This window comes from Drechmeria coniospora, chromosome 02 (genome assembly GCF_001625195.1).
Source record: "Drechmeria coniospora strain ARSEF 6962 chromosome 02, whole genome shotgun sequence".
NCBI lineage: Eukaryota > Fungi > Ascomycota > Sordariomycetes > Hypocreales > Ophiocordycipitaceae > Drechmeria > Drechmeria coniospora.
Window position 1 is genome coordinate 9270867 of NC_054390.1, and position 12789 is coordinate 9283655.

The 12789-nt window shown below is 54.1% G+C and overlaps 2 protein-coding genes across 2 annotated transcripts; one reads left to right on the top strand and one right to left on the bottom strand.

Moving 5' to 3' along the window:
* Nucleotides 1-5923: 5923 nt before the first annotated feature.
* DCS_05668 (uncharacterized protein) lies at nucleotides 5924-8027 on the top strand (the record flags this gene model as incomplete). Its single annotated transcript, XM_040802970.1, has 3 exons — nucleotides 5924-5995; nucleotides 6112-6297; nucleotides 6408-8027. 3 exons carry the CDS (start codon nucleotides 5924-5926, stop codon nucleotides 8025-8027), a joined length of 1878 nt encoding a protein of 625 aa, XP_040658003.1.
* Nucleotides 8028-8750: 723 nt separating this feature from the next.
* On the bottom strand, nucleotides 8751-12055 carry DCS_05669 (cas/cse; the record flags this gene model as incomplete). The annotated part of the gene is made up of 7 exons (XM_040802971.1): nucleotides 8751-9378; nucleotides 9431-9734; nucleotides 9793-11188; nucleotides 11247-11417; nucleotides 11485-11652; nucleotides 11735-11877; nucleotides 11986-12055. The coding sequence occupies 7 exons, from the start codon at nucleotides 12053-12055 to the stop codon at nucleotides 8751-8753; spliced, it is 2880 nt and encodes a 959-aa protein (XP_040658004.1).
* Between the last annotated feature and the right edge of the window lie 734 nt (nucleotides 12056-12789).

Below are 12789 nucleotides of genomic sequence, written 5' to 3' on the forward strand. Positions count from 1 at the left end.
GATACATAAAATATTCATTTGAAGCCAGTGGACATTGGTTTCGTTGACAGCTCGGTCGAACAAGACCTCCCGAAGCGATGCACTCACCAACTGCGGCAGATGTGTCTGGATCGTCGTGTTCGATCGACCATTGCTGCACTCGTCGCGATCATTCACTGACGCTACCGTGTGCCGCCTTAGGCGTGGTATTTTTTTTTTTTTTTTGGAATAGTAGATTCGAATACGCAGTGGCAGCTGTAGGTACAGTTGAATAAATCAGGCTCCTTGGGCGTCGCTTCTCTAATGTAGAGGATTTCCGTTAGTCTTCAATTGACGTTTCCCTCGAGTACCAATACTAATCAATCTTACAATGAAAGGATACAATACCTCTGCAATGCTACTCTCCATCTCGCGGGTGCTCCGAGAAAGGCTCCGAGGGTTGCCCGTTCGTTGCGTATTTTCTCCAGACATTAATTATTTAGGCCTACAGGCATGAAAGGTCTGGAAGGAGACAATAGCATCCATCGATGGAGCGGCTACATTTCGGGTTCACCATTCGGTTCGCCGCAGGACGATAATAGGTGCTCGTTGGATGCTCGGTATTGAAAATGGGCTGGCAGATGTGATCGCCTAGCTATTCCTGCCAGCAGTGATCAAGACCTATGCAACGGCCGGGTCGGTATTCGCTGATGGCGAGGATGACCACTTACTTTGACAATTTGATATGGTGCGAATAGTTGATACTGCAACACTCGTAGAGTTTGTCGTCAAAAGATTTCCATCGTCCTCGTCGAACTGATGCGGATTCGGCGAGAGCCCAAGCCAACGACGGCGAATGCAAGCCCCAACAAGAGAGTCGAGCACGGCGGCTTTTCGCCATTGCTCGTTGAAAGCAGTCAAACGGCATCGTTCCGGCAAACTGCTGCTGTCATGCAGCCGTGGTGAGCTGTGATGCTGGTCCGAGATGCCAAGACGCCGGCCTCTGAGTGACGCCTGCCTCTTCCTTCTGCGTTGGTCGGCGGGTACGAGAAAGGGAAATAATCATCAAAGAGTTTGTGGCATCAACCGTGGCGCATAAAATAGATAAAATTTCCCTTTGCACACATCTGCTTTCTTTTCTTGCCAACGGCCCGATGCTGGCATAATTCTGATGCATTGCATGTACGTGCGTGTGCCGGCAGTGTTCAGGGTACTGGCTTGATCTTCATCCAGCGTATTCTAGAAAAGGGGCATCGCCTCGGGCCTGTACAGGGGCCCACGCCACGACAACGCCGACGCTGGCTGGCTTTTCAGGGAGATGGAAGGTAATTAGAATCTATTTTCCAGCCTCATGCCTCGGCAAGAGCGCAAAGTTGACGACTCTCCACATTGTGACGGACCTGAACGAGTCCCCCATGTCCCGTCGTCGGGACCAGACCGGCTCTGAAGCCAATGGGGTAAGGGAGGCGTTGATCTGTCTCATGCTGTAACCGTACACCCACAAGTGCTGGCCGTCTGCATGTATCGGTAGGTAAGCACCTCGATCCTAGCACTTTGGAGCTTTGGTTCGCCGCCCTTTTGGCATGACAAGTACACAACATTTATCCTCTGTAATAATACGACGACAATCCAGCTCCTTTAATATCGGGTTGACCTGGAAGAAATTTTAGGAGACCAGCACGAGCCAGCCCATGCACTTGTGCAAGACTCACCCTCGCTCCCCTCGAAGCGTACGCCACGCATCCGAGGTCACGTATTGCATATATGACTGCTACTGGATGCTTTCTCACCGTGTGCTCCATGTCCTACCTCTGCCGGCTGGCAGGGCACGGACGGTCCCGGAATGTTATCGTACGCGGTCCTCCTTCGGCTCGGTTGGTAAAGATCGAAAGCAGAGGAGGCTTGTCGCGCACGAAACACGAATGCAGATGCCGCATGGGAACCGGCGCACTTCTCAACGGCCGAGGATGTCGTCCGTCCGACCGCAGGACCCATCCATCATTGGACCTCGAAGAGAATGATGAACAAGTCTTTCTCCGGTTGACGCCTGCCCATGTGCGGTACTAGACGAAAATGCCAACGCTCACTCCCCGCCGCCATATTCACATGCAATATTCGCATGCAATGCAGGGATCGTCTGGGCACAGGTACTACCATTGGAAGCCCGCTCGATATCTAGCCATTCGCGCCATGAAAAGACGCGTACACTTACCTCATCTTCCTTGAAACCTGCACGCTCGAGTGCGACGTTTGACATCATGTTGGGCCTTGCCAGCAAATCATGGCCTCGTGGGAGTGGTGGCGGTGACGAGCTCGAAACGGACCGTGCTCGCAGTTGTGATGCGTTCAGACAGGACATGTATCGAGTTGTTCTCCATCCATCAGGCTGCTCTACACAGTCCACCGTAACTTCCTAGCAAGGGCAAGGCGGCCGTGGCGTGTCCAACCACTAGATGGCAGCATCCTTGACCTGTGACGCTGGAGTCGTGCCTCGGTGAGCTCGGCCTCGAGAGTCTCCGCCATCTCGATAGGCCAGCAGATCAGCAGTCTTGCTGGTATTTTCATCCAATGTGCCGCCGTTGTTTGCCTTGCAACGGCGAATTCTTGTTGCGACGACGTCAGTCTACAGTACCTGTGCGTGTACATGTCCGGGATACGTATTTTCTCGCCACGGTTCTCCCTTTTTTTTTTCCTTTTTTTTTTCAAGATGGCGGAACAGAACAGGCTGTGGGCAAGGGACGCCGACTAGTGTTGCGCCACGAGTCTGGAAGTTTTCTATTCTCCGCATCATCGCCATCCGTCGACAGCACATGTACATGGCAATGAGTACCGTCGTACAATGGCGTCGCCTCGCCGTTTGAGACTGGATCATCCGCTCCCGTGCCGATGGGCAACTTGTCTGTAAGGGGGGTCAGCTGGGTGTCTCGAGGCGTGCTGATGCAGAAATTCAGGAGCATTGGTTCATTCCTCTCTTCGTCAGCTGGACCGAACGACCGTGGACGAAAACGAAAAGCATGTCTCTGTCCCCGGTTCGGATATCAAGCATGACTATCGTCAACGCTAAATCGAGACCTCTCCTGTTTTTATTTGACTTTGGCTTTGGCTTTGGCTTTGGCTTTGGTCTCTCGCTGCAGCGGGACAACAGCTCGCTGCCGGTAAAGTTGGGTCAGAGCGAATGCGAGAGTAGGCGCACAAGGCCAACTGGAACTGCAACGACATACATTCCACTTCCTTGTGCGGTGCAAGCACGGGTACGAAAAGTAACTCGTACTCGTGCGTATCGTCGGCCCTTGAACTCGTGCCAGTGCGTGCTTGGCTCGCGGCTGTAGGAACCGTCGAGGAGGCCACCTGGATGGGACGACGGCGTTGACGTGATGGCTTGTAGTGGTGGGTGGTGCGAGTACTGGGCAACGCACTGCTACCGGTAGTAGGCATGTGCAACGTGGTTCATCGCCTCGTCGAGCAAAATGTCCTGCCTGCTGCCCTTCGGCACATTCACACTGCCATCAACTCAAGCTAGCAGCAGGCCCTGCCCTCAGCATCGCACCTGCCATGTATCAAGTACTGAGCAGTGCCTACAAGGTAGATGACGGCGGCAACGGCACAGTGTCGTGGGGATATTTTCGGTAGAATGCGAGCAAACATGTTCCCTATTTCCTCACGGACTACATGTAACATGCGTTGGCTGAACGTTCATGCCATTTCACGAGCGAGTAATGAGTACGACGTACTAGATGGAGTATGTAAGTGTATTATTTCTTGATGTTAGGTGTTGGTGCAAGTAATACTTGGGGTGTCGGTGTACAAGTAAGTACCTAGTACTCCGTACTGCATACTAAATGGACACTGTGCCCTATACGGAGCACAACCACCTAAGTAAGTGCTGTACTGCAAATACAATACAGTGCAGTACAGCGCGGAGTACTGACATGTACGATAATACTTCCTTCCACTTCCTTATAATACTCCGCACATACGAAGTAGACCCAGTGGTGAGCTCATGTGGACCGGTGAACCTACTTACTAGGTACCTAGTACTTACCTACTGTAGGTGTACATACAAGTACATGGAGGTTGCTGGTACTCCGTACTCCGTACTCCGTACATGGAGATGCATTAATTACCTGCATTGATCATGTACTTGCCGTAACTGCAAGTACGTGCAAGCACTGCAAGTATGCTGTACTACAAGTACGGAGTACTGCAGAGTACTCCAAAGTACTCCGTACAGTAGTATTACTTACTTACGAAACGAAGCTTCCGAGAGAATCAATACTTGGTACGAAAGTACCAACACAGGCACCACAGCCTGCCAATCAATTGATGCAGCTTCGAGCACGTCCATCTGCTCACTCTAAAGTATCCCGTACGGCACACGGCCAGGCAGGAGCACACCACCTCCAGCGACCGCACGGAGAAGGAGACGGGACTCGGAAAGGAAGCAGCCACGCACGGACTGCGCGTCTTGTGGGCCGGGGCCACATGCAAGCTCGCATGCACCTCCTCCGCCCCCCCACTCCGTGCTCTGATGAGAAGGCACGACACCGACGGGCCTTGCTTCGACTCGTTCAGGGTTCAAAGTATAAAAACCAATATACTTCATACACGTGCAGATGCGAATATATTTCCCAAACGGCGAGAGGTGTCTCCTCCGCACCATGTACCTGGTGGTGCTCGGTGCCGGCCCAGCACCTGCGGCGGGGGTGGTGCGAAGCTGCTGTGACCTGTAGGTGTAGGCATGCTCGCCGCTCGGCAACCTCATTTGCGCGTCCCCGCCGGCGATCTGTCGGTTCCGCACTGGCCAGCCGGCTAGCTGCCATGAACCAACCTGGGAGCTAATGGCTACCTGCCAGGTCCTTGTACCAAACGATAGCCAAGTACTGCCTCCGTCTAGGTGTGCTCCGTGCTTGTGCACCTACTTGTGCCCCGTACGGCAGGTACCCTCGTACTTGGTGGTACCCAGACCCCTAGTCCCTCGCACCCGCACCGTACCGACTGAACATGCCCCCCGTCCCGTGTTGCCCATCCGTGCTGCTGCCCATCCACGCAGGACTCCAATCCTCTCCTGTCTTGCCTGACCACCAGCCCACTTGCAAGTCGAATGCTAATTTCGCTACGGCTGGGCCGGCGGGTGCCAGGGCCCAGACGACGCAACCGGAGCGGCATCATCTGCCCAATACCAATACCCGGCCAGCCCAGGCCAAGCCAGGTAGCAGTTGGCAAGTACCCTACCATGTACTGGCAAGGTACCGGCATCCCTACGAAATACGGATCGCAGTACCTAATGGCTACCTGCATCGTAGATGTACCTCGCTGCCCGTCGTCGTCCCTGGCGAATCAGTTCGACGCCTTCTCCCCCAGGACCGTTGCTCGCCGCGGCATCGTCGTCGATTTTGCTCCAAGAACCATGCCGACCTGATGACCCTTGCCCATACGCCCCCCCCCCATCCCCTCCACCATCCGACTCTCCGACTCTCCGACCTCCGTCCCTTCGTTTCCTGGCTCCCCAGGTCCCTTGTTCCCCTCCGAGGAGGTAGCTTGCCCGCTCACATGGCAGCTTCTTCTTACTTACACATGCCGCACTGGTGGTAGTCGCTCACGCGTATCCCTACCTCTCTTGCCGATGTGCTCGCCACTCGCGCTCGTGCCTGCTGCCCACCACCTCATTACGCTCTATACCGTGCTTCCCGCTCTTTCTCCTACCCGTGCAGCCTTCTTCCTCGGCCGACCGGCTCGCCTCGTCTCATCTCCTTCCCGAACCCTCCTGCATCTCTCAACCGCCGTTTTTATTATTTTCCCCTCAGCTCCGTTGAGTTGAAGCTCAACTGCCAACGGCCGGACGAGGCGAGAGTGGCGGTTGGGCATCTTCGTTGTCGAGACGCCAGAGTGACGCTGGACCGTCCCACGATGCGTCTGTAGCGGCAGCGTTCCCTTTCTTTCGAGCCTTTCGAATACGCAGCCGGCCATGGATGCCCTCGACGGTATTCTTTTGGTTCCCCCAGACCGAAGCCACATCCTCGGTCGAGCATCTTGGAAGGTCCGTCCTCACCTGCGCCGCACCATCGTCCCGTCATCCTTCCGCCGGCCTTGACCTCCCACCCGTGCTTTTCGTCCCTTCTCGACGCATGGCTCTAACATTCTTCACACGTACAGCCTCGTTATGTCGTCGTCAGCAGGCGTCATGGCAACGCCAACGCCCGAGATCGCAAGGGCAGTTCCTGCCTGCCCCCCAACGTCACCGCCGATCGCCTCAGCGGCTCCAACTCGCACGTCCTCGCCAGCGACCCGACCGTGGCCGACTACTGCATCAGCCTCTACAAAACCAAGGCATGGCAGCCCGTTCCCTTCCCCTTCCCTTCTTTCCCTTTCTCTTGCCCTTGACCTTTACCGTCCTTCCCTGCTGTTCTGTGTAGCAAGCGGACTGGAGTCTAACATGCTAGCACGTGCAGGACGATAGCGATCCCGTTCAACAGTGGTCCACCCATTGTGTAACCGACTGCCGGATTCAGCTGGTTACCAATCGCAAGCAAGAGCCTGTGCTGCCGACTCTCGTCATCACCATATCTGACAAGGATCGCCGTCGGAGGTCGAGCCGCGCCGCCGGCTTTATTTCCAGCAACAAGGAGTGTCGGACCACGACCTTGTGGTTCCGGACCAGGCCAGAAGAACAACATCCGATTCCAAGTCTGCACGATTGGGAGCGCTTCATCTTGTCCAAAAGGGGAATCACACAATCCCAGAGCGCCGTCTCGCCCACCTTCACAAGTCCCTTTTCGCCCCGATCCCGAGACAGCTCCGGCCATGCTACCCTGCCCAGCAGCGGGAACATATCCTCCCAGTACAAAGCTTCGACGGCAAGCTACCCAACGGGTCCTCATGATTTTCCTCCCACTTTCGCCCCGGAGTCCCTAAGCTTGAGGTCGAAGCGAAGCGACATCTCATCTCCGTCGAGCAGCATGAGCCACACCCAGCAAAAGGCTTCTCTCGCAGTCGCTGAACAACACTACACCACTGTGTTCCCTACAGACCTCGGGCCTGCAAATCTCCCTGGGGACTACCCGGGAGAGTTTGTTGAAGGCCCGAACTCGGCCCAACGGAGATCCTCCATCATGAGTCCACGAACCCGTGGTCGAGCCAGTGTCAGCTCTCAAGCCCAACCAGCTGCCATGTACGATGCTTCCCACCCCCCGGCTCCCGGAGAGACGATTCTTGACCGGGCTTTCCAACTGGGACACATTCCCGGAGCGGAAATGTATGTCCCCGGCCAGGAGAAGCTTAGCTCCATCGCCAGGTTTGATGCTCTCATGCGGGAGGCGGAACAGAGACGACAGCGGAAGGAAGCAGCCGCCAAGGCGGCCCAATTGCCTACGCGTAGCGCTTTTGACGATGATGACAGCTCGGATGATGAGTATTCAGATGCTACGGGCTCTGATACCGACGGTCGCCCACAGGCAGCGGGCCGTCATCCACACGCACCCCTGATTTCAGCAGAAGCTCAACGGGCCTTGGCTTACATCGCCGGTCGACATGACGGAGGCCGCAGCTCGGTTTCCCATCGTCCTGCCATGTCCCGCGCCCAGCTCAGCTTCCACACCAGCATGCTGCCGGCCTCGGTCATCTCTACGATGCCGGCACCGCGTCCCCACACCTCTCATGCCAAGTTCCAGCCAAAGACTGGCCGCTCCCAGAGCACACCCCACCTGACCCCGATCGTTGTTGCAACGACCAATCTGGACCAGTCTGCGTCAGTTTCCAAAGGAATATCAGCAGCGATGCCTCCTCCAAGCCATCTACATGGCGCGGAAAAGCGCCTCTCCAGTTCGAGCTCCAAAAGGTTGAGTTTCACCGAGTTTACCAAGAGGCTGTCCAGCAGCAGCAGCCTACTGCTCGTTCAGACAAATTCCAACGCAGGTAGTAACGAAGCCGAGGTTCAGCCTTCGTCCGTCCCTCGGTCGACCTTGGCCCTTCGCGGCGCCTCCGGTACCGGACCCCCGCCACCCAGAATCCATGAACTGGACAGGAGGTGTGTTTGGCGCGGCGTCGTCGGGACCGAGGGCGGTTTCTTATAGAGACGAGTCATCCCGCAAGTCTCTACGGGCCAGCGCAAAAGGAGAGGGCGCAAGTACTGCCATGTTTTGTACGAAGTGATACCATACGATTGACGATGCATTTCATTTCCTTGATTTTGCTTTATTTCCCCACCACTTTCTCTTCTCCATTTTGCTTCTCTGCTGCGAAACTGGTACCGCCATCGGGGAAAGCCAGCATGCTCTTGAGGCATTCAGCACCTCGGACGGAGTCTTCAGCATGTCAAATTCGAGTCGCAAGGCATCCGCGAGAGGCCGGAATATGCCCTGTACAACTGTATTTTCATGGCGATCTTGTTACCATTTTCATCATTCTTCTTTTCATCATCTTCTCTACCAATGCTTTTATCGAGCATAGCTAGCTAGGTTCCTACTGGAGATCCGAACTTCAATTACAGAGTCACCGGCGCGGTCTTATCACATGTTTCTCAAGGCATAGTGAGGTAGAGATGCATTCAACCATGGCAGAAATTGGCCCATCTTCCATGACATGGCAACTTCATCCATTTGGTGTGTTTCTCTCTACGAAAACATTGGCCTCGTAAATCAGGCCCACGGTCACATCCGCCGTGGCTCCGGCCTGGTATCTTGGTGCTCGCATTTCCTTGCGATGTCATGTCGCCCGCCTTTTGCCCGCCTTTCGCCCCGAATTCAAAGTCCGAATCTCTGTTGCAACCCCTTCTTGTTATGACCAATTCCTTGGGATCAGCGGATGAAATGAGCAATTGCCTCCTGCTGATCAGGCGGCAAGCGCTGCGAGATGAAACCCTCAACGGCACCGCCGTGTCGATGGTTGGCAGCCACCATGTACTCCTTCACCCACTTGCTTACATCCAGAATGTCGGGAAAGTCGTCTCGCCCCACGGGCTTGCACGTGTTGAGGGCAGTGAACGTCATGCCGAATCCTATGTCGTCGACGGAGGCTTCGGTGATGATCTCGTCGCCGAGTCCCGCCGAGACCGCAGGGGGGTTAGCGAGCAATGACAGTAGAATGCGGCAGCTATTGGCCCATCCCTTCATGAACTTTTGCGCAAAAACCTGAGAGTCGCACAGAGTCTTAGTCAGCGACACGACAGCCGTTTTTCGGTCCACAGGTCTCGCAAGCTTCTCCGTCTCGGCCAGTACAAACGGAGGGTAGACCTGGCTGAACGCTTTCTCGTCCAGCTGGTCTGACTTCTTGATGAAGTAGTCGGCACCATAGCCAGCCTCTAGCCTCGCGCCTACGAGATGATAGAATCGCGCAAACCGAAGCTTGAATGAGTCCGAAGGCGATCCCTGCAACTTCGTATAGAGAAGCTGGATGATGGTTCCGAAGTACTGGTCGAGAATCGCCCTATCAAATCAAGTCAGCAGGACTTGCCAAACGCGGGATCGGGTAGAAATACGGCTCAAACGAGTGCACTATGGCCTCCAAAACATCAAAGGACTGCAGCTCCGACTTCTTGCCGCTCAGCAGCTTCTGGAAGATGCCCAGCACAGGCTCCAACTGATTCTCGGCAACGATGACCTTGGCCGCCTTGGGGATGACGGCAGACAGCAGTCGAGAGCAGGCAGGCACGTTGCCCCGTGTCTCCCACAGAGCCGTGCCCAGCAAAGGCGCCAGGAGCCCCTTGTAGTTGTCCGACATCGCTTCAGCAGGAGATGACTCCAGCAATTGGGCAAGAACCTGGAAGACATAAGGCAAGAATTCTAACACAAAATTCGTTAGCTAACCCTGACGTTGGATGGCCAGCACGACCAAACTGACCAGTAACATCCTCAGCCAATATCTTGTGAAAGGGTTCCCAGAGTTTCTGGTTGAAAAGAGCAGCGTTGCTGCCCGAGCAATAGCGGACCAGTGCACCCATGGCCTCGAAGTGATAGTAGTAGAACCGAGGGTTGCTTGGGTTCTGCTTCATGACGTTTGTGATAAGAATCAGGTGGGTCAGGACCGTTTCCAGCATCGGCATGACCCCCTCCTTGATCACGATGAGGATACGCATCACGCATCGCATCAGGAACTCGTTCTCTTGCAACTTTGCAGGGCTCGTCTCCTTCTCAATCAGCTTGAACAGGTGGGTCAAGAGGTCGTTCGCGAACTGCTCAATGTCGGCCCTGGGGAACATTTGGTTGCCAGTGTCGTCGGTCAAAAACAGCACACGCTCGACAGCGATGGCCGTGTACGTGTAGACGACATAGTTGGACGAGTTGAGGTTTTGGATCAGGGGAACCAGCGCGCCCTTCCATTGCTCCTTTGACAGCTGGCTGCGGAAGGTGTACAGATACTTGATCGCATCGACCTTGGAAATCGGCTCGACACCGTCTTGGCCCACCAAGTCCGAGGCGATGTGCTGCTCGAAAAACTCGACCACATTGACCATTGAGTTGACAGACTTGACACCCTGGGCGGCCGTGACGGCACCCTTGGCCGCAATGGAAAGAAATAGGTAAATCGCCGTATCCTTGGCCTTCCAGTCCGACCTGCCAAGCGTCAAGTAGTGGTTGATGTACTTGGTCACAGTGCTTGTCACTGTGGCCTCGAACTTTTCTTGTAGCTTTCGCAGAAAATCGGTCGCAGATCTCCGTCTCGAATCGGTGTCAGATCCCTCGAGGTCACGTCGGATGAACTCGATGGGCTCGTCTTCAAACATTTCCATGTCGGATTCTCTCAAGGCGACGTTGGGCAGTATGACTTTTTCAACAATCTGCGTTAGAACAGCTTCGTTGTTGAACACACCGGAATGTCTCTGGGTCGAGGCCACGGCGGTGAGGAAATGGAGTGCTTTGCTGACGATGGAATCGTACTTGGTCTCAGTACCGATGGATGACAGCAGATTCCACGTGCTGGTGATGAAGGGCTCGCAGTACGGGGACCAATCCTCGTCGTACTTGGTTGTGAACAGTTCAAGAAGCTCACAGATATCTGCCTTGACAACATCGACAATACTAGTTTCGGTGTCGTCATCGGTTTCGAGAAGAGGGTTGGAATAATCGAGGTATTTCATCAAGAGTCCACTGAGGCTGCTCAAGTTCTCTTCAAAGACCGGCGGTAGGTCGTGAGAGGACAGATCGTATAGAATCTTGATTTGAAGGTCCAAGGTTTCGAACCATGCCTTGAGAGCTTCTTTGTTGCCCGCATTCTGGTCAATAACATCGTTTGTCGTCTTCGAGGATAGAGTTAGCGTACAGCCTGCATTGCACGACGGCGAGAGAGGCACGTACGACAAGAAGATGCATAAAGGGTTGGGCGAAGGTGTTGATGACATGATTTATTTCGGTATAGAGCTCATCCGTTCGCATTAGGGGTCGCCAGCGCGCGAAGATAGAGTGAGCGACCTCAAGAACGCCGATGTTGATCTTGGCGTCAGACTTTGAAAATCGACTGACAAGTTCCTAGACGCCAAGGAGAGTGGTCAGCGAGTTTTCCATTTGTATTTGACGGTATACGGAAGCGGCTTGCCTGCGTGAGTGTGTCCCAGCGCCGCCAAAAGTCCGAGTCGGCAATGATGCTAATAGCCTCACCAAGCTGGCTCTGAACGCTGGCGGGGCAGGAGATCATGAGGCCAATGAGGCGCTCCTTGATCAACTGCACCTCGTCCCCAGGAAGCTTATAGTTCCCCTCTTCATCCTATAATTCAAGCATTTAGCATCGAACATAAGCGAGAGAGGTGGTACGTTCGACTGTCGAGGATGCCGAAGATGCGACGCACCACATAGTTGGATCGTATGAAATTCTTGAAGGCGAGGGCCGCCGACAACCGGGTGTTGGGGGGGAGGCTGTCAGAATTGACAATATTGAGCAGGTTAAGCGAGTATTGTGGTTTCGAAGCCTCTTGCTTGAGTGCGGCCTCGGCTGGCGAGGGTTTGTTTGTTAGTTGACATGACATTCGAGCACTGAAGAAACTGTGCAGGAGCGGGGTGTTGGGTGTGCATCATCAGCAAAGCATCAATGTCCGCATACCTTTCCGGTGCTGGGAGGGGTCGAGGGTTGCGTTAAGCAGCTGGGCAATCTGACCAATGTCGGCCGCCATCGTGAGATCTCGCGGGGGTGGAAGAGCGAGCTGCAATGGGATGGTGGTGATGGCGATGGAAGCTGAGGCGAAATGTATGTGTTGGTTCAGTCGCGGTTTGTTTGGGTGTGATGGATAATTATTGCAGGCTCCATTCACTAGCAGCAACCAGGACCAAGCGGGGACCAAATCGGGCCGGGATGGCGCAGAAGCCAATGAATGTCGGCTACCCGGCTTCGGGACAGCAGCGTTTGCTAACCAAGTACTTATTTGCACTGGGTATTTCCTGTACATGTACGTACATGTACTCCGTACTCCGTACATGTCGATTTTTCTGGTGGGTTAAAAATTGATACAGGATAGCAATACTGCAGGTGTATTACTCCGTAGTGCTCTGTACAATACGGAGTATACAGCAGCTAATACTTACTTACATGCACAAGTACTACGGAGTACACCTACTTGTACTTGCACTATACACAGTACTCCGTACGGTGTGTGTGTGTATACTTGTATTAGTTACAATACTTACAGTACAACGACATGTACTTCTGCACTGCACGTACTTAAATTAAGTACTTAAGTACTTACATGTACGCCTAAGGACATGTACTGTACTTTCGAGATGTACTTTACAATAGGATGTAATACTTGCTCTGCATGCAACTACTTGCTCTACATGAGCACGTCTGCATACAGTATAGATATTTTTAGTTAGGTATATATATAGTTGGAAATAATGGTTAGATGATTGC